Source organism: Somniosus microcephalus, unplaced genomic scaffold (assembly GCF_052327205.1).
Source record: "Somniosus microcephalus isolate GS21.2 unplaced genomic scaffold, FLI_Smic_1.0 scaffold1322, whole genome shotgun sequence".
Classification (NCBI taxonomy): domain Eukaryota; kingdom Metazoa; phylum Chordata; class Chondrichthyes; order Squaliformes; family Somniosidae; genus Somniosus; species Somniosus microcephalus.
Window position 1 is genome coordinate 12113 of NW_028226509.1, and position 19305 is coordinate 31417.

Below are 19305 nucleotides of genomic sequence, written 5' to 3' on the forward strand. Positions count from 1 at the left end.
CCCCCTCACCCCGACACCCCCCCTAAACCCCCCTCACCCCGACACCCCCCCTAAACCCCCCTCACCCTGACACCCCCCCTCACCCCGACACCCCCCCCTCACCCCGACACTCCCCCTAAACCCCCCTCACCCCGACACCCCCCCTCACCCCGACACTCCCCCTAAACCCCCCTCACCCCGACACCCCCCCTCACCCCGACACTCCCCCTAAACCCCCCTCACCCCGACACCCCCCCTCACCCCGACACTCCCCCTAAACCCCCCCTCACCCCGACACTCCCCCTAAACCCCCCCTCACCCCGACACTCCCCCTAAACCCCCCTCACCCCGACACTCCCCCTAAACCCCCCTCACCCCGACACACCAGAATGAAATGGGATTGGGATGAGGATTGGGGCGGGTGTTGGGTCTGTGCTGGATTGTGATTGTGGTTTAAGACGTGGACCGGATTGAGGCTGGGTCCGGGGTTGGGGTTGAGTTGAATTGGGTTTGAAGCGGGGTTGGGGTTGACTATTGGAATACTGCCTGGGATAACTGGAGAATTGAAAGTTTAGGGTCAGAGGGAGAGAAACGAAACCGGGAAGCTGTGAGTTTCCCACAATGCCGGGTTGAGGGCGGCACCTGCCGGGGTTCGCCTCTGCCTGCACCAAAGATGGCGGCCAATCCGTTGAAATGGCCTCAAGTGCCCAAAGCGCATGCGGGCGGAGCGGCCGCGGGGGTTTTGATTTCCGGTTTCGGTGCATTGACGTGTGGGTCCGAACCCGAAATCATTTCCAGGTTGGTGTGCCGGAAGAAGATGTGAGCCAACAGAGCAACCAATGACGTCATTCACAACAGAAACATCCGGGACAACATCAGGAAAAAGGTGAAGGAACCGGGGGGAGAGGGATTGGGATTGGGGTTCTGTCCTTAATATTAGGATTCTGTCCTTAATATTAGGATCATGTCCCTATTATTGGGATCCTGTCCCTATTATTAGGATCCTGTCCTTAATATTAGGATCATGTCCCTATTATTAGGATCCTGTCCCTATTATTAGGATCCTGTCCTTAATATTAGGATCATGTCCCTATTATTGGGATCCTGTCCCTATTATTAGGATCCTGTCCTTAATATTAGGATCATGTCCCTATTATTAGGATCCTGTCCCTATTATTAGGATCCTGTCCTTAATATTAGGATCATGTCCCTATTATTGGGATCCTGTCCCTATTATTAGGATCCTGTCCTTAATATTAGGATCATGTCCCTATTATTGGGATCCTGTCCTTAATATTAGGATCATGTCCCTATTATTAGGATCCTGTCCCTATTATTAGGATCCTGTCCTTAATATTAGGATCATGTCCCTATTATTGGGATCCTGTCCTTAATATTAGGATCATGTCCCTATTATTGGGATCCTGTCCCTATTATTAGGATCCTGTCCCTATTATTAGGATCCTGTCCCTATTATTAGGATCATGTCCCTATTATTGGGATCCTGTCCTTATCTGTCTGTGTGGAGTTTGCACATTCTCCCCGTGTTTGCGTGGGTTTCCTCCGGGTGCTCCGGTTTCCTCCCACAGTCCAAAGATGTGCGGGTTAGGTTGATTGGCTATGATAAAAAAAATTGACCCTTAGTGTTAGGGGGATTAAATATGTGGGGTTACGGGGATAGGGTGGGATATGTGTTGGTGTAGGGGTTACGGGGATCGGGTGGGATATGTGTCGGTGCAGGCTCGATGGGCCGAAATGGCCTCTATCTGCACTGTGGGGTTTCTGTGATTCTGTGTGATTATTAGGAGCCTGTCCTTAATATTAGGATCCTGTCCCTATTATTGGGATCCTGTCCCTATTATTGGGATCCTGTCCCTATTATTGGGATCCTGTCCGTATATTAGGATCCCGTCTGTCTTTTAGTTCTTGTCCCAATATTAGGATCCTGTCCATATTAAATTTTGCATCTTTCCTTTTTGCTGTGAGCATTGCCGGGGTGAGCATGTTAATAGTTAGAGGCAGATTGAATACAATGTGCTCATCTGTCCAGAGTGACATTGAGCATGGACGGTGGGTCCCACTAATAAACTGTTCTTCTCCACAGAAACCGGAAGCAGCAGGAGCTGACGGGGTAGCTACAATGTTCAGCGACGTGGATTTTGAAATTGAGGAGGATAAATTGTGAGTTAATACCCAAGTGGCACTAAAACGTCATTAACTGTTACTGATTATGTATTAATTTACGGGACATGGGCGTCGCTGGCAAGGCCAGCATCTATTGCCCTTCCCTAGTGTCCCTGAGAGGGGTGGTGATGAACCGCTGCAGTCCGTGTGGTGAAGATGCTCCCACAGTGTTATTAGGGAGGGAGTTCCAGGACTTTGACCCAGTGACGAAAGAACTGCCGATATGCTTCCAAGTCAGGATGGTGTGTGACTTGGAGGGGAACTTCATATCATAGAATGGTTACAGCACGGAGGAAGGCCATTCGGCCCGTCGAGCCCATGCCGGCTCCCTGCAAGAGCACTTCAGCTACCCCACTCCCCCGCCCTTTCCCCGTAGCCCTGCAAATGTTTCTCCTTCAGGTACTTATCCAACTCCCTTTTGAAAGCCATGATTGAATCTGCCTCCACCACCCTATCAGGCAGTGTATTCCAGATCATAACCACTCGCTGCGTAAAATAGTTTTTCTCATGTTGCCTTTGGTTCTTCTGCTAATCACCTTAAATCTGTGTCCTCTGGTTCTCGACCCTTCTGCCAATGGGAACAGTTTCTATCTACTCTGTCTAGACCCCTCATGATTTTGAACACCTCTATCAAATCTCCTCTCAACCTTCTCTGCTGTAAGAAGAACAACCCCAACTTCTCCAGTCTATTCACGTAACTGAAGTTCCTCATCCCTGGAATCGCTCTCCTAAATCTTTTCTGCACCCTCTCTAAGGCCTTCACATCCTTCCCAAAGTGCGGTGCCCAGAATTGGACACAATACTCCAGTTGAGGCTGAACCAGTGTTTTATACGGGTCATCATAATTTCCACGCTTTGGTACTCTATGCCCGAGATCCCGTAAGCTTTTTTAACTGGGCAAACTGCCCTGCTACCTTTTAACGATTTGTGCACGCATACTCCTAGGTCTCTCTGTTTATGCACCCCCCTTTAGGATTGTACCCTTTAGTTTAAACATAGAAACATAGAAGATAGGAGCAGGAGTAGGCCATTCGGCCCCTCGAGCCTGCTCCGCCATTCAATGAGATCATGGCTGATCATCCAAATTCAGTACCCAGTCCCTGCCTTCTCCCCATATCCCTTGATCTCTTTAGCCTTAAGAAATATATCTAACTCCTTGAATATATTTAATGAATTGGCCTCAACTGCCTTGTGTGGTAGAGAATTCCACAGGTTCACCACTCTCTGGGTGAAGAAATTCCTCCTCATCTCTGTCCTTACCCCTTATCTTTAGACTGTGACCCCTGGTTCTGGACTCCCCCGCCATCGGGAACATCCTTCCTGCATCTAGTCTGTCTAGTCCTGTTAGAATTTTATAAGTTTCAATGAGATCCCCTCTCATTCTTCTAAACTCCAGCGAATATAAGCCCAATCGACCCAATCTCTCCTCATACGTCATTCCTGCCATCCCAGGTATCAGTCTGGTGAATCTTCGCTGAACTCCCTCCATGGCAAGAACATCCTTCCTCAGATAAGGCGACCAAAACTGCACACAATACTCAAGGTGTGGTCTCACCAAGGCCCTGCACAACTGCAGCAAGACATCCTTGTTCCTGTACTCGAATCCTCTCGCTATGAAGGCCAACATACCATTTGCCTTCTTAACCGCCTGCTGCACCTGCATGCTTACCTTCAGCGACTGGTGCACAAGGACACCCAGGTCTCGTTGCACTTCCCCTTCTCCCAATCTATTGCCGTTCAGATAATAATCTGCCTTCCTGTTTTTGCCACCAAAGTGGATAACCTCGCATTTATCCACATTATACTGCATTTGCCATGTATCTGCCCAATCACCCAACCTGTCCAAATCATACTGGAGTTTCTCTGCATCCTCCTCACAGCACACACGCCCACCCAGCTTTGTGTCATCTGCAAACTTGGAGCTATTACATCTAGTTCCCTCGTCTAGATCATCATTAATATATATTGTGAATAGCTGGGGTCCTAGCATCGATCCCTGCGATACCCCACTAGCCACTGCCTGCCACTCGGAAAAAGACCCCTTTATTCCAACTCTTTGCTTCCTGTCTGCCAACCAGTTCTCTATCCAAGTCAGTACCTTACCCCCAATCCCATGTGCTTTAACTTTACACGCTAATCTCTTATGCGGGACCTTATCGAAAGCCTTCTGAAAGTCCAAATACACCACATCCACTGGTTCTCCCTTATCTATTCTACCAGTTACATCCTCAAAAAATTCCAGTAGATTAGTCAAGCACAATTTACCTTTTGTAAATCCATGTTGACATTGTCCGATCCTGTCACTGTTTTCCAAGTGCTCTGCTATTACATCTTTTATAATGGACTCTAGCATTTTCCCCACTACCGATGTCAGACTTACCGGTCTATAATTCCCCGTTTTCTCTCTACCACCTTTTTTGAATAGTTGGGTTACATTAGCTACCCTCCAATCCATGGGTACTGTTCCAGAATCTATAGAATTTTGGAAGATGACCAGCAATGCATCTACTATTTCTAGGGCCACTTCCTTAAGTACCCTAGGATGTAGATTATCAGGCCCTGGGGATTTATCGGCCTTCAATCCCGTCAATTTCCCTAACACCATTTCCCTACAAATACTGATTTCATTTATATGTCCTCTCTTCATTCTTTCTACCAAAATGTATCACTTCGCACTTTTCTGCGTTAAATTTCATCTGCCACGTGTCCGCCCATTTCTCCAGCCTGTCTATGTCTTCTTGAAGTCTATCACTCTCCTCCTCACTGTTCACTATACTTCCAAGTTTTGTGTCATCTGCAGATTTTGAAATTGTGCCCTGTGTCCAAGTCATTAATTAATATATATCAGGAAAAGCAGTGGTCCTAGTACCGACCCCTGGGGAACACCACTGTATACCTTCCTCCAGTCCGAAAAACAACCGTTCACCACTACTCTCTGTTTCCTGTCACTTAGCCAATTCCCTATCCATGCTGCCACTGTCCCTTTTATTCCATGGGCTTCAACTTTGCTGGCAAGCCTATTGTGTGGCACTTTATCAAACGCCTTTTGGAAATCCATGTTCACCACGTCAACCGCAGTGCCCTCATCAACCCTCTCTGGTACCTCATCAAAAAAATCCGATTAAGTTGGTTAAACACGATTCTCCTTTAACAAATCCGTGCTGGCTTTCCTTAATCAATCCACACTTGTCCAAGTAACTGTTAACTTTGTCCCTGATTATCATTTCTAAAAGCTTCCCCACTACCGAGGTTAAACTGTCTGGCCTGTAGTTGCTGGGTTTATCCTTACACCCTTTTTTGAACAAGGGTGTAACATTTGCAATTCTCCAGTCCTCTGGCACCACCCCCGTATCCAAGGAGGATTGGAAGATTATGGCCAGTACCTCCGCAATTTCTGCCTTTACTTCCCTCAGCATCCTAGGATGCATCCCATCCGGTCCTGGTGACTTATCTACTTTAAGTACAGCCAACCTTTCTAGTACCTCCTCTTTATCAATTTTTATCCCATCCAGTATCTCCACGACCTCCTCCTTCACTATGTCTATGGCAGCATCTTCTTCCTTGGTGAAGACAGATGCAAAGTACTCGTTTAGCACCTCAGCCATGCCCTCTGCCTCCTTTTTGGTCCCTAATTGGCCCCACCACTCCTCTTACTACCCGTTTACGATTTATATGCCAAAGAAGATTTTTGGATTACCTTTTATGTTGGCTGCCATTCAATTCTCATGCCCTCTCTTTGCCCCTCTTATTTTCTTTTTCACTTCTCTATATTTAGCCTGATTCTCACTTGTATTCTCGACCTGACATCTGTCATACGCACTCTTTTTCTGCTTCATCTTACTCTCTATCTCTTTCATCATCCAGGGAGCTCTGGCTTTAGTTGCCCTACCTTTCCCCCTCGTGAGAATGTACCTCGCCTGTACCTGAACCATCTCTTTTTAAAGGCAGCCCATTGTTCGATTACAGTTTTACCTGCCAATCTTTGATTCCAATTTACCCGGGCCAGATCCGTTCTCATCCCACTGAAGTTGGTCTTCCTCCAATTAAGTATTTTTACTCTGCTTGGAGGTGGTGGTGTTCCCATACAGCTGCTTGCGATGGTGGGGGTCGTGGGTTTGGGAGGTGGTGCTGAAGAAGCCTTGGCGAGTTGCTGCAGTGCATCTTGTAGATGGTGCACACTGCAGGCACGGTGCACCGGTGGTGGAGGGAGTGGTACTGAGTCCAGTCACGGGCAATGATCCAGCAAACTGCTGTGTCCAGGATGGTGTCCATCTTGTGTGTTGCTGCAGCTACATCCATCCAGGTGAGTGGTGGGTGTCCCATCACACTCCTGACTTGAGCCTTGTAGCTGATAGAGGGGCTTTGTGGGGTCAGAAAATGGGCCAGTAGTCACAGAGTACATAGAATTATATAGAATGTCCAGCACAGAAACAGGCCATTCGGCCCAACTGGCCCGTGCCGGTGTTTATGCTGCACACGAGCCTCCTCCCGCCCTTCATCTCACCACATCAACATAACCTATTCTTTTCTCCCTCGTGCATTTATCTAGCTTCTCCTTAAATACATCTATTCAATAAGGTTGGTCAAGTATAACCTGCACTTTTGAAATCCGTGCTGACTATTATATTTTCAGTTTCTAGATGTTTTTCTTTGAGTAAATATTCCATTATCTTTCCTACCACCAACGTTAAGCTAACTGGTCTATAGTTCCCTGGGCTTGTTCTATCTCCCTTTTTAAATATAGGAATCACATTCGCTGTCCGCCAGTCCTCTGGCTCTATTCCCTTGTTGAATTTATATATATGTATACCAGTGCCTCTGCTATCTCTGCCTTAGCATCTTTGAAGCTCTTGCCTTGCCCTTGTAGCCATTGTGTTGAAATGCTGTTCTAGTTCGTCTTCTGGTCAATGCTGACCCTCAAATGTTACCTGCCACATGCCAGCCCAAGCCTGGGTATCCAGGTCCTGCTGTAGACTGGCATGGGCTGCTTCACTATCAGAGGAGTTGGAGCTGAACACTGGAATCGTCAGTGAACAGCCCCACTCACAGAATCACAGAAACCCCACAGTGCAGATACAGGCCATTTCGGCCCATCGAGCCTGCACTGACATATGTCCCACCCGATCCCCGTAACCCCTATGGAGCAGCTGAAGGTGGCTGGGCTGAGAACATTTCCCTGAGGAACTCCTGCAGCGATGTCCTGGAGCTGAACTGACTGGTCTCCGACAACCACAACCACCTTCTTTAGTGTCGAGTGTGACTCCCCAACACTGAAGGGCTTTCCCTTTGACCCCTATTGGCCTCAGTTATGCTAGAGCTCCTTGCTGCCATACTGGGTTGAGTTCTGCCTTGATGGCGAGTGCAGATACTCTCTCCTCTCATTCCGCTATCCATCCATGTCTGGATCAAGGCTGTGATGAGACTTGGCACCAAGTGATTCTGCGGAACCTGAACTGAGTGTCAGTGAGCAGGTTATTGGTGCGTAGGTTTCATTTGATGGCACTATTGATGATTCCTTCCCTCACTTTACTGATGATTGGGGTTGGGGGAGTCCGATAGGGCAGTAATTGACTGTGTTAGATTAGTGTGTCAGCTGTGGCTCAGTGGGCAGCACCCTCTCGCCTCAGAGTCAGAAGGTTGTGGGTTCAAGTCCCACTCCAGAGACTTGAGCACAAAATTCCAGGCTGACACTCCAGTGCAGTGCTGAGGGAGTGCTGCACTGTCGGAGGTGCTGTCTTTCAGATGAGACGTTAAACCGAGGCCCCGTCTGCTCTCTTGGGCGGACGTAAAAGATCCTGTGACTCTATTTCGAAGAAGAGCAGGGGAGTTCTCCCCGGTGTCCTGGGGCCAATATTCATCCTTCAATCAACATCACTAAAACAGATTATCTGGTCATTATCACATTGCTGTTTGTGGGAGCTTGCTGTGCGCAAATTGGCTGCCGTGTTTCCCACATTACAACAGTGACCACACTTCAACAAGTACTTCATTGGCAGTAAAGCGCTTTGGGACGTCCGGTGGTCATGAAAGGTGCTATAGAAATGCAAGTCTCTCTCTCTTTAGATTTATCCAGTATTTTGTGGATAGGACACACCTGGGGAATCCTCCACATGGTGTCTGTACAGGATGCTGTACAGGAGCAGCTTGGCTTGGCTCAGCTCGGGGAGATGGCTAGCTGCGGGGCCCAGGTCTTCAGCACTATAGCTGAGTCACCCAGCGGCCTCACGTCACCCAGCGGCCTCGCGTCACCCAGCGGCCTCGCGTCACCCATCGGCCCCGCGTCACCCATCGGCCTCGTGTCACCCAGCGGCCTCGTGTCACCCAGCGGCCTCACGTCACCCAGCGGCCCCACGTCACCCAGCGGCCTCACGTCACCCAGCGGCCCCGCGTCACCCAGCGGCCCCACGTCACCCAGCGGCCTCGCGTCACCCAGCGGCCCCGCGTCACCCAGCGGCCCCACGTCACCCAGCGGCCTCGCGTCACCCAGCGGCCCCGCGTCACCCAGCGGCCTCGCGTCACCCAGCGGCCCCGCGTCACCCAGCGGCCCCGCGTCACCCAGCGGCCCCGCGTCACCCAGCGGCCTCACGTCACCCAGCGGCTCCACATCACCCAGCGGCCTCGCGTCACCCAGCGGCCTCGCGTCACCCAGCGGCCTCGCGTCACCCAGCGGCCTCGCGTCACCCAGCGGCCTCGCGTCACCCAGCGGCCCCGCGTCACCCAGCGGCCCCGCGTCACCCAGCGGCCTCGCGTCACCCAGCGGCCTCGCGTCACCCAGCGGCCTCACGTCACCCAGCGGCTCCAGTGCACCCAGCGGCCTCGCGTCACCCAGCGGCTCCACATCACCCAGCGGCCTCGCATCACCCAGCGGCCTCACGTCACCCAGCGGCCTCGCATCACCCAGCGGCCTCACGTCACCCAGCGGCTCCAGTGCACCCAGCGGCCTCGCATCACCCAGCGGCTCCACATCACCCAGCGGCCTCACGTCACCCAGCGGCTCCAGTGCACCCAGCGGCCTCGCATCACCCAGCGGCTCCACATCACCCAGCGGCCTCGCATCACCCAGCGGCTCCACATCACCCAGCGGCCTCGCATCACCCAGCGGCCTCACGTCACCCAGCAGCCTCACGTCACCCAGCGGCTCCACATCACCCAGCGGCCTCACGTCACCCAGCGGCCTCACGTCACCCAGCGGCCTCACGTCACCCAGCGGCTCCACATCACCCAGCGGCCTCACGTCACCCAGCGGCCTCACGTCACCCAGCGGCTCCACGTCACCCAGCGGCTCCACGTCACCCAGCGGCCCCACGTCACCCAGCGGCCCCACGTCACCCAGCGGCCCCACGTCACCCAGCGGCTCCACGTCACCCAGCGGCCCCACGTCACCCAGCGGCCTCGCGTCACCCAGCGGCCTCGCGTCACCCAGCGGCTCCACGTCACCCAGCGGCCCCACGTCACCCAGCGGCCCCACGTCACCCAGCGGCCCCACGTCACCCAGCGGCCTCACGTCACCCAGCGGCCCCACGTCACCCAGCGGCCTCACGTCACCCAGCGGCTCCACATCACCCAGCGGCCTCGCGTCACCCAGCGGCCCCACGTCACCCAGCGGCCCCACGTCACCCAGCGGCCTCGCGTCACCCAGCGGCCTCGCGTCACCCAGCGGCTCCACGTCACCCAGCGGCCCCACGTCACCCAGCGGCCCCACGTCACCCAGCGGCCCCACGTCACCCAGCGGCCTCACGTCACCCAGCGGCCCCACGTCACCCAGCGGCCTCACGTCACCCAGCGGCTCCACATCACCCAGCGGCCTCGCGTCACCCAGCGGCCCCACGTCACCCAGCGGCCTCACGTCACCCAGCGGCTCCACGTCACCCAGCGGCCCCACGTCACCCAGCGGCCTCACGTCACCCAGCGGCTCCACGTCACCCAGCGGCCTCACGTCACCCAGCGGCCCCGCGTCACCCAGCGGCCTCACGTCACCCAGCGGCCCCACGTCACCCAGCGGCCCCACGTCACCCAGCGGCCTCACGTCACCCAGCGGCTCCACGTCACCCAGCGGCCTCGCGTCACCCAGCGGCCCCGCGTCACCCAGCGGCCCCGCGTCACCCAGCGGCCTCGCGTCACCCAGCGGCCTCGCGTCACCCAGCGGCCCCGCGTCACCCAACGGCCCCGCGTCACCCAGCGGCCCCGCGTCACCCAGCGGCCTCGCGTCACCCAGCGGCCCCGCGTCACCCAGCGGCCTCGCGTCACCCAGCGGCCCCGCGTCACCCAGCGGCCTCGCGTCACCCAGCGGCCTCGCGTCACCCAGCGGCCCCGCGTCACCCAGCGGCCTCACCTCACCCAGCGGCCCCGCGTCACCCAGCGGCCTCGCGTCACCCAGCGGCCTCGCATCACCCAGCGGCCTCACCTCACCCAGCGGCCCCGCGTCACCCAGCGGCCCCGCGTCACCCAGCGGCCTCACGTCACCCAGCGGCCTCACCTCACCCAGCGGCCTCGCGTCACCCAGCGGCCCCGCGTCACCCAGCGGCCCCACGTCACCCAGCGGCCCCGCCTCACCCAGCGGCCTCACCTCACCCAGCGGCCCCGCGTCACCCAGCGGCCCCGCGTCACCCAGCGGCCCCGCGTCACCCAGCGGCCCCACGTCACCCAGCGGCCCCGCCTCACCCAGCGGCCTCAACTCACCCAGCGGCTCCACGTCACCCAGCGGCCTCGCGTCACCCAGCGGCCCAGCGGCCCCGCGTCACCCAGCGGCCCCACGTCACCCATCGGCCTCACCTCACCCAGCGGCCTCGCGTCACCCAGCGGCCTCGCGTCACCCAGCGGCCCCGCGTCACCCAGCGGCCCCGCGTCACCCAGCGGCCCCGCGTCACCCATCGGCCCCGCGTCACCCAGCGGCCTCGCGCCACCCAGCGACCTCGCCTCACCCAGCGGCCCCGCGTCACCCAGCGGCCTCGCGTCACCCAGCGGCCCCGCGTCACCCATCGGCCTCACCTCACCCAGCGGCCCCGCGTCACCCAGCGGCCCCGCGTCACCCAGCGGCCCCGCGTCACCCAGCGGCTCCGCGTCACCCAGCGGCCCCGCGTCACCCAGCGGCTCCGCGTCACCCAGCGACCCAGCGGCCCCGCGTCACCCAGCGGCCCCGCGTCACCCAGCGACCCAGCGGCCCCGCGTCACCCAGCGGCTCCGCGTCACCCAGCGGCCTCGCGTCACCCAGCGGCCCCGCGTCACCCAGCGGCCCCGCGTCACCCAGCGGCCCCGCGTCAGCCAGCGGCCCCGCGTCACCCAGCGGCCCCGCGTCACCCAGCGGCTCCGCGTCACCCAGCGGCCCCGCGTCACCCAGCGGCCCCGCGTCACCCAGCGGCCTCGCGTCACCCAGCGGCCCCGCGTCACCCAGCGGCCCCGCGTCACCCAGCGGCCCCGCGTCACCCAGCGGCCCCGCGTCACCCAGCGGCCCCGCGTCAGCCAGCGGCCCCGCCTCACCCAGCGGCCCCGCCTCACCCAGCGGCCCCGAGTCACCCAGCGGCCCCGAGTCACCCAGCGGCTCCACATCACCCAGCGGCTTCGCGTCACCCAGCGGCTCCATGTCACGTGGAGTGAACCGATTTGTCTGGAGGTGGCATCTATTAGGTGGGGATCTCTGGAGGAGGAGGAACAGGACTCGGACTGTTTGGCTGAGAAACTTGCAAGTCCTTCAGCCTAGCCTCTTGCTCCCATGCTGGGCTCCTCCATGTTGAAGATGGGGGTGTTCGTGGAGCCTCCTCCTCCTGTATTTTTTTGATTGGTTCCCGGGAGGCGAGCGTCGCTGGACAAGCACATTTATTGGCCCTCCCTAGTCACCCTGAGAAGGTGCTGGTAACTGGGTGGCTTCCGAGGGCATGTTGGTGTGGGACTGGAGTCACCTATAGGCCCAGACCGGGTAAGAACGGCCGGTTTACTTCCCTGAAGGACATTCGTGAACCAGCTGGGTTTTTACGATAATTGAGAGCTTCACGGTCACTTTTACTGATGCCAGCTTTTTATTTTCAGATTTATTAAATGAATTAAAATTCTCAAACTGCCCTGGTGGGATTTGAACAACTGTTCTCTGGATTGTTAGTCGACACCTTTGGGTTACGCGTCCAGTAAGATAACCACGACACTACCATATCCAAGTTAGTTCCCTGGTTGACTGGATGTGGTAGTGTGACGGTCCCATGGGCTGTCTGATGTCTGCTGGCTGCCCTGTGTAATAGCTTCATTAGGTTGGGACCTCATTCCGAGGGGCACCAAGGGCTGTTCATGACCCCGCCCCCCCCTCCCCACTTCTACACTCCACATTGAACCAGGGTTGGTCTTCCGGTTAGATGGTGATTGTCGAGGGAGAGATGTGCCAGGCCGTGAGGTTGCGCAGCTTGCTGATGTACAGTTCTGCTGCTGCTGATGGCCCACAGTGCCTCGAGGTGATCGCTTTGTGCAGTTAGATCAATCCTCAGCACGATGGACGTACCACGTACTGTTACTGCATTAGCCATTGTTTTGAATGGGCTGATGTCACAATCGTGACCAATGAAAAAACTCGCAAGTATTTTAAAAATCGATGCAATAAACGTCAACTTTTTAATCTTTTTTGTTTGATCAGGGGAATTCCGACTGTGCCTGGGACAGTGACACTTAAAAAGGATTCTCAGAATCTAATTGGGATCAGCATTGGAGGAGGGGCACAGTACTGCCCCTGCTTATACATCGTGCAGGTAAAGCAACCCAGAAATCAGGTAACCTGTCTCTCTCTGTCTCCACCCGCTGCTGGCCATCAAAGGCTCTGTTCTCATATCCGTCTGTTCCTGGTTCACATCTTCCTCATCGCTTCACGTGTTCCCGTGTTGGTTCATCCTTCCTCATTTACCCCCTTCCCCGCTGAGATATGGTGACTTGAGATTCTCAGTAATGCTGAAGGTATTCCATTTCTCCTCTTGCCTCCTACAGCGAGTGTCAGCCCGGCTCTCTCCTCTTCCTCTCTCAATCCACCCTGCTAATCTGTTATCCCCACCGTGAGCCTTAGTTCAGTCCCTCGCCCACTCCTTATTAAAGTTCAGCTGTGCGCTCTTCCTAACAGACTCTTGGATGTTTTCAAAGCTTAATGGTAACTCCATGAGCCACCCACTCCCACTCTGGGGTTCCCTCTGTCCAGTTGTTCGAGTGTGATACAGCGTGGGAGAGTGTACGCTCCGCTCTGGCTATGCTCTGGCTATGCTCTGGCTCCGCTCTGGCTATGCTCTGGCTCCGCTGTAGCTCCGCTCTGGCTATGCGCTGGCTCCGCTCTGGCTATGCGCTGGCTCCGCTCTGGCTATGCTCTGGCTCCGCTCTGGCTATGCTCTGGCTCCGCTCTGGCTATGCTCTGGCTCCGCTCTGGCTATGCGCTGGCTCCGCTCTGGCTATGCGCTGGCTCCGCTCTGGCTATGCGCTGGCTCCGCTCTGGCTATGCTCTGGCTATGCGCTGGCTCCGCTCTGGCTCTGCTCTGGCTCTGCCCCGCTCTGGCTCTGTTGGTGTGACCCAGGGAGGCCCTGGACTCACGTGGCGTGTTTTAAACGGCAGGTTTTCGACAACACTCCAGCCGCTGTGGACAGGACCCTGGCTGCGGGCGATGAAATCGTCGGAGTGACTGGGAAATCGGTGAAGGGAAAAACGAAAGTGGAGGTGGCCAAGATGATTCAAGCTGTGAAGGTATGATGGAGAGGGGGAGGGGACTGAAGGGGTGGAGGAGGGGTAGAGGGCCGTACGGGATGGGGGAGGGGCTGGGGGCCATACGGGGTGGGAGTGAGAGAATTTTATACGTTTCAATGAGATCACCTCGCATTCTTTTAAACTCCAGAGAGTATCGGCCCATTCTGCTCAATCTCTCCTCATAGGACAGCCCTCTCACCCCAGGAATCAGTCTTGTGGACCTTCGTTGCGCCGCCTCCAAGGCAAGTACAGGAAACTCTTTAATATCCGGCACCAGCGGGACCGGCGTGGTGCCGGTTTATCAAAATGTCCAGATTACAGAGAGGTATAGTTTAAAAGGTACGAGAGCGCCGTACACAGCAACAAATCCAGGCTTCCCTGTTGCTTAGCAACAGGTGCAGGAACTCCGGCCACAGACCAAGCGTCCCTGTTGCTTAGCAACAAGTGCACGAACCCCAGTTACACGGCCACAGATTCAGGAACTGCCACTAATATGAAGTAAAACTTACCTGAACCTACTCCTGAATTTTGCCGGTTAACAGAGATTTCCGGTTATTGAGGTGCCGGTAAATCGAGAGTTTCCTGTATATCCTTCCTCGGGTATGGCGACCAGAACTCCAGTGCTCCAGGTGTGGTCTCGCCAAGGCCCAGTACAACTGTAGCAAGACTGCCTTACTCGTGTACTCCAACCCCCTGCAGTAAAGGCCAACATATCATTTGCCTTCATAATTGCTTGCTGTACCTGCACGCTAGCTCGTTGTGTCTCTTGTACTAGGACACCCAAATCCCTCTGAACACCAACATTTAATAGTTTCTCACTATTTAAATAATATTCTGTTTTTCTATTCTTCCTACCAAAGTGAATAACCTCATGATGCCTTTGATGGGAGAGTTAGCGTACTAAAGAGATTTAATTTCATGGGTGAGTTAGATGCTAGAGGGATGGGCTTCGATGGGTGTGTTAGGGTACTGGAGGGATGAGCTTCAATGGGAGAGTTAGGGGACTGGAGGGATGGGCTTCGATGGGAGAGTTAGGGGACTGGAGGGATGGGCTTCGATGGGAGAGTTAGGGGACTGGAGGGATGGGCTTTGATGGGGGAGTTTGGGGACAGGAGGGATGGGCTTCGATGGGAGAGTTAGGGGACTGGAGGGATGAGCTTCAATGGGAGAGTTAGGGTACTGGAGAGATGGGCTTCGATGGGTGAGTTAGGGGACTAGAGGGATGAGCTTTGATGGGAAGTTTGGGGACTGGAGGGATGGGCTTTGATGGAGTTTGGGGACTAGAGGGATGGGCTTTGATGGGAAGTTTGTGGACTAGAGGGATGGGCGTTGATGGGGAGTTTGGGGACTAGAGGGATGGGCGTTGATGGGGAGTTTGGGCACTAGAGGGATGGGCGTTGATGGGGAGTTTGGGGACTAGAGGGATGGGCTTTGATGGGAAGTTTGGGGACTAGAGGGATGGGCTTTGATGGGGAGTTTGGGGACTAGAGGGATGAGCTTTGATGGGGAGTTTGGGGACTAGAGGGATGAGCTTTGATGGGGAGTTTGGGGACTAGAGGGATGGGCGTTGATGGGGAGTTTGGGGACTAGAGGGATGGGCGTTGATGGGGAGTTTGGGCACTAGAGGGATGGGCGTTGATGGGGAGTTTGGGGACTAGAGGGATGGGCTTTGATGGGGAGTTTGGGGACTAGAGGGATGGGCGTTGATGGGAGAGTTTGGGGACTAGAGGGATGGGCATTGATGGGGAGTTTGGGGACTAGAGGGATGGGCTTCAATGGGAGAGTTAGGGGACTAGAGGGATGAGCTTTGATGGGGAGTTTGGGGACTAGAGGGATGAGCTTTGATGGGGAGTTTGGGGACTGGAGGGATGGGCTTTGATGGGGAGTTTGGGGACTGGAGGGATGGGCTTCGATGGGGAGTCTGGGGACTAGAGGGATGGGCGTTGATGGGGAGTTTGGGGACTAGAGGGATGGGCTCTGATGGGAAGTTTGGGGACTAGAGGGATGGGCTTTGATGGGAAGTTTGGGGACTAGAGGGATGGGCTTTGATGGGGAGTTTGGGGACTAGAGGGATGGGCTTTGATGGGGAGTTTGGGGACTAGAGGGATGGGCTTCGATGGGGAGTTTGGGGACTAGAGGGATGGGCTTTGATGGGGAGTTTGGGGACTCGAGGGATGGGCTTTGATGGGGAGTTTGGGGACTAGAGGGATGGGCTTCGATGGGGAGTTTGGGGACTAGAGGGATGGGCTTCGATGGGGAGTTTGGGGACTAGAGGGATGGGCTTTGATGGGTAGTTTGGGGACTAGAGGGATGGGCGTTGATGGGGAGTTTGGGGACTAGAGGGATGGGCTTCGATGGGGAGTTTGGGGACTAGAGGGATGGGCTTCGATGGGGAGTTTGGGGACTAGAGGGATGGGCTTCGATGGGGAGTTTGGGGACTAGAGGGATGGGCTTCGATGGGGAGTTTGGGGACTAGAGGGATGGGCTTCGATGGGGAGTTTGGGGACTAGAGGGATGGGCGTTGATGGGGAGTTTGGGGACTAGAGGGATGGGCTTCGATGGGGAGTTTGGGGACTAGAGGGATGGGCTTCGATGGGGAGTTTGGGGACTAGAGGGATGGGCTTCGATGGGGAGTTTGGGGACTAGAGGGATGGGCTTTGATGGGAGAGTTTGGGGACTGGAGGGATGGGCGTTGATGGGGAGTTTGGGGACTAGAGGGATGGGCTTCGATGGGGAGTTTGGGGACTAGAGGGATGGGCTTCGATGGGGAGTTTGGGGACTAGAGGGATGGGCTTCGATGGGGAGTTTGGGGACTAGAGGGATGGGCTTCGATGGGGAGTTTGGGGACTAGAGGGATGGGCTTCGATGGGGAGTTTGGGGACTAGAGGGATGGGCTTCGATGGGGAGTTTGGGGACTAGAGGGATGGGCTTCGATGGGGAGTTTGGGGACTAGAGGGATGGGCTTTGATGGGTAGTTTGGGGACTCCATTGGCCTTGGCTCAAACAGCACATTCTCATCCTTGACTATCTCCTGTGTTCTCTAACTGTGGGGGGCCTAGATAAAGTGGATAGAAAGGACCTATTTCCCTTAGCAGAGGGGTCAAAAACCAGGGGACACAGATTTAAAGTAATTGGTGGAAGGTTTAGAGGGGATTTGAGGGGAAATTTCTTCACCCAGAGGGTTGTGGGGGTCTGGAACTCACTGCCTGAAAGGGTGGTAGAGGCAGGAACCCTAACCACATTTAAAAAGTATATTGGATGAATATTTGGGATGCTGTAACCTGCAGGGCTACGGACCAAGAGCGGGGAAGTGGGATTAGGCTGGAAAGCTCTTTGTTGGCCGGCGCGGACTCGATGGGTCGAAATGGCCTCCTTCCGCGCTGTAACTTTCTATGATTCTATGGGGGTCTCGGTACAGTGATAAGTTTTGTAAATAGCTGTTTTTTATGTATTAACTGTTCATTTAACATCCTGGAAGGGAGAAGTTACAATTCACTACAATAAACTCCAGGCCGATCCTAAACAGGGCAAGACTTTGGATATTGGTAAGCACTGTCTTAAATACTCAGTGTGCTAATGTGCACACTGCCTTTAATCCCGTGGTCCCAGTTCCTTCAGCTCCACCTATTGGTCGTGGATGAGGGGGGTCAGTTGGGCAGCTCATCCCCCTCACAGTCCTGTGCTGTGTTGTACCACGAGTGACATTGCAGGGTGGAGTGACGAGTGAGAGGCGTTTGTTAACTCACGCTCTTGGCATTTTACCCCTTCTGTAATGCTCCGCCCCCCCCCCCGGTAATGCTCGCCCCCCGCCCCCCCCCCCCAATACACTCTCTTTCCCCCCCCCCCCGCCCCCTCATAACGCTCCACCCCCCAAACCGTCCCCCCACCTCTGTAATGCTCCGCCTCCCCCCCCCCCCCCCCCAAGGTAACATTCCGCCCCCCCCGCCACAGTAACGCTCCGGCCCTTCAAACCGCTCTCTCCCCCCTCCGCCCCCCCTCTGTAATGCTCCACCCCCCCACAGTAACGCTCCGCCCCTTCAAACCGCTCTCTCCCCCCTCCCGCCCCCCTTTCTGTAATGCTCCGCTCCGCCCCCCCCCCCCAGGTAATGCCACGGCCCCCCTGTAATGCCCCTCCCCGCTCTGTAGAGCCCCCCCCCCCCGTAGCTCTCCGTCCCCCCTCGAACGAACCCAGCACTGTGACTGACTGAAGTGATGTTATACCTTCCAAAACACAGCAAACCTTGGGCCAGAATTTACTGTCAGTCTCACAGCCAGTTTAAGGTGCTCGGCGTTAGTAGTGTGAACGTAACCCAGCGACTTGTGGTGAGGAAGAGAAACGCTGTGAGTTGCAAATCGTCACGCGTTTCTGGACAATTTTTGCCACGCTGCCATTCGCCGTACAGAAATGCCAGCTCGCCCTCACCCTTCCCGTGAGTGTCACGAAGTTGCTGCATTTGCTCATTAATTGCCCATTAAACTCGCCGCAGAAAGTTAGGGCTGGGACTTAATGACGTAAGGACCCTTTTGGTAAATCTTCCTACAATACCACACTCAACCTCTCCGGCCCAGAACGGGAACAGTTTAAACTGTGGAGCTTCATTTCTACAGGTAGTAAATTGTTGTTAGAGATTGTTAAAATTTGACATTTTTCCTTACTTTTCTTTTCTGTCTCTTTCCTCTCTCTTTAATTCAATCTTTCTTTCCCTCTCTATTTCCCTTTCTGTATCTGATATGACTCTAATTCACCCTATTTCTTTCTCTATTGTTCCTCTGTTTCTTAATCCTTAAATCTCATTGGTTAAGCAGATAGACTGTTGGACCTGCTGTTCACTAAGGTCCCCTCGCCGCGCCGTTATTTTCTCGCACTTCCACAAACTTACGGCACAAAGATTTTTCTAGCTGCAGGGTGCAGAACAAAATACAACTCACGAGGCTCGCAACGAGATGCCCCACTGCAGCCAAAACTCTGAGAGCGCAGGAAGCAGGCAGTGTCCCCATCATACCGAGAGGGAGATTCGGCTTTACTTTAGTGAAATCCAAGGAGGGAGTGAAGATTTAACGGTGACAGATTGTATCGTGTTTTGCAGTTCTGAAGAAAGTCAAGCATCGGCTGGTGGAGAACCTGAGTTCCGGCACGGCAGACGCTCTGGGTCTGAGCCGGGCCATTCTGTGTAACGGTGAGTGAGACCGGGGTGGGGCTATCTGGTTTAATGGAGTGAGACCGGGGGTTTAATCTGGTTTAATAGGGGAGTGAGACCGGGGGTTTAATCTGGTTTAATAGGGGAGTGAGTACGGGGGTTTAATCTGGTTTAATAGGGGAGTGAGACCGGGGCTATCTGGTTTAATAGGGGAGTGAGACTGGGGGTTTAATCTGGTTTAATAGGGGAGTGAGACCGGGGGTTTAATCTGGTTTAATAGGGGAGTGAGACGGGGGTTTAATCTGG

General features: G+C 55.1%; 1 protein-coding gene across 2 annotated transcripts; it reads left to right on the forward strand.

Moving 5' to 3' along the window:
* Nucleotides 1-768: 768 nt before the first annotated feature.
* LOC147080653 (PRKCA-binding protein-like) lies at nucleotides 769-19061 on the forward strand. 2 transcript variants are annotated; one of them, XM_085981133.1, is made up of 6 exons: nucleotides 769-865; nucleotides 2084-2160; nucleotides 12779-12890; nucleotides 13733-13861; nucleotides 17340-17406; nucleotides 18668-18927. In XM_085981133.1, the coding sequence occupies exons 2-6, from the start codon at nucleotides 2120-2122 to the stop codon at nucleotides 18829-18831; spliced, it is 513 nt and encodes a 170-aa protein (XP_085837259.1). In that variant the 5' UTR covers nucleotides 769-865; nucleotides 2084-2119; the 3' UTR covers nucleotides 18832-18927. The 2 variants fall into 2 exon arrangements, with proteins under 2 accessions (XP_085837259.1, XP_085837260.1); XM_085981134.1 differs by lacking the exon at nucleotides 18668-18927 and adding an exon at nucleotides 18949-19061 and having other exon boundaries at nucleotides 771-865.
* The last annotated feature ends 244 nt before the right edge of the window (nucleotides 19062-19305 follow it).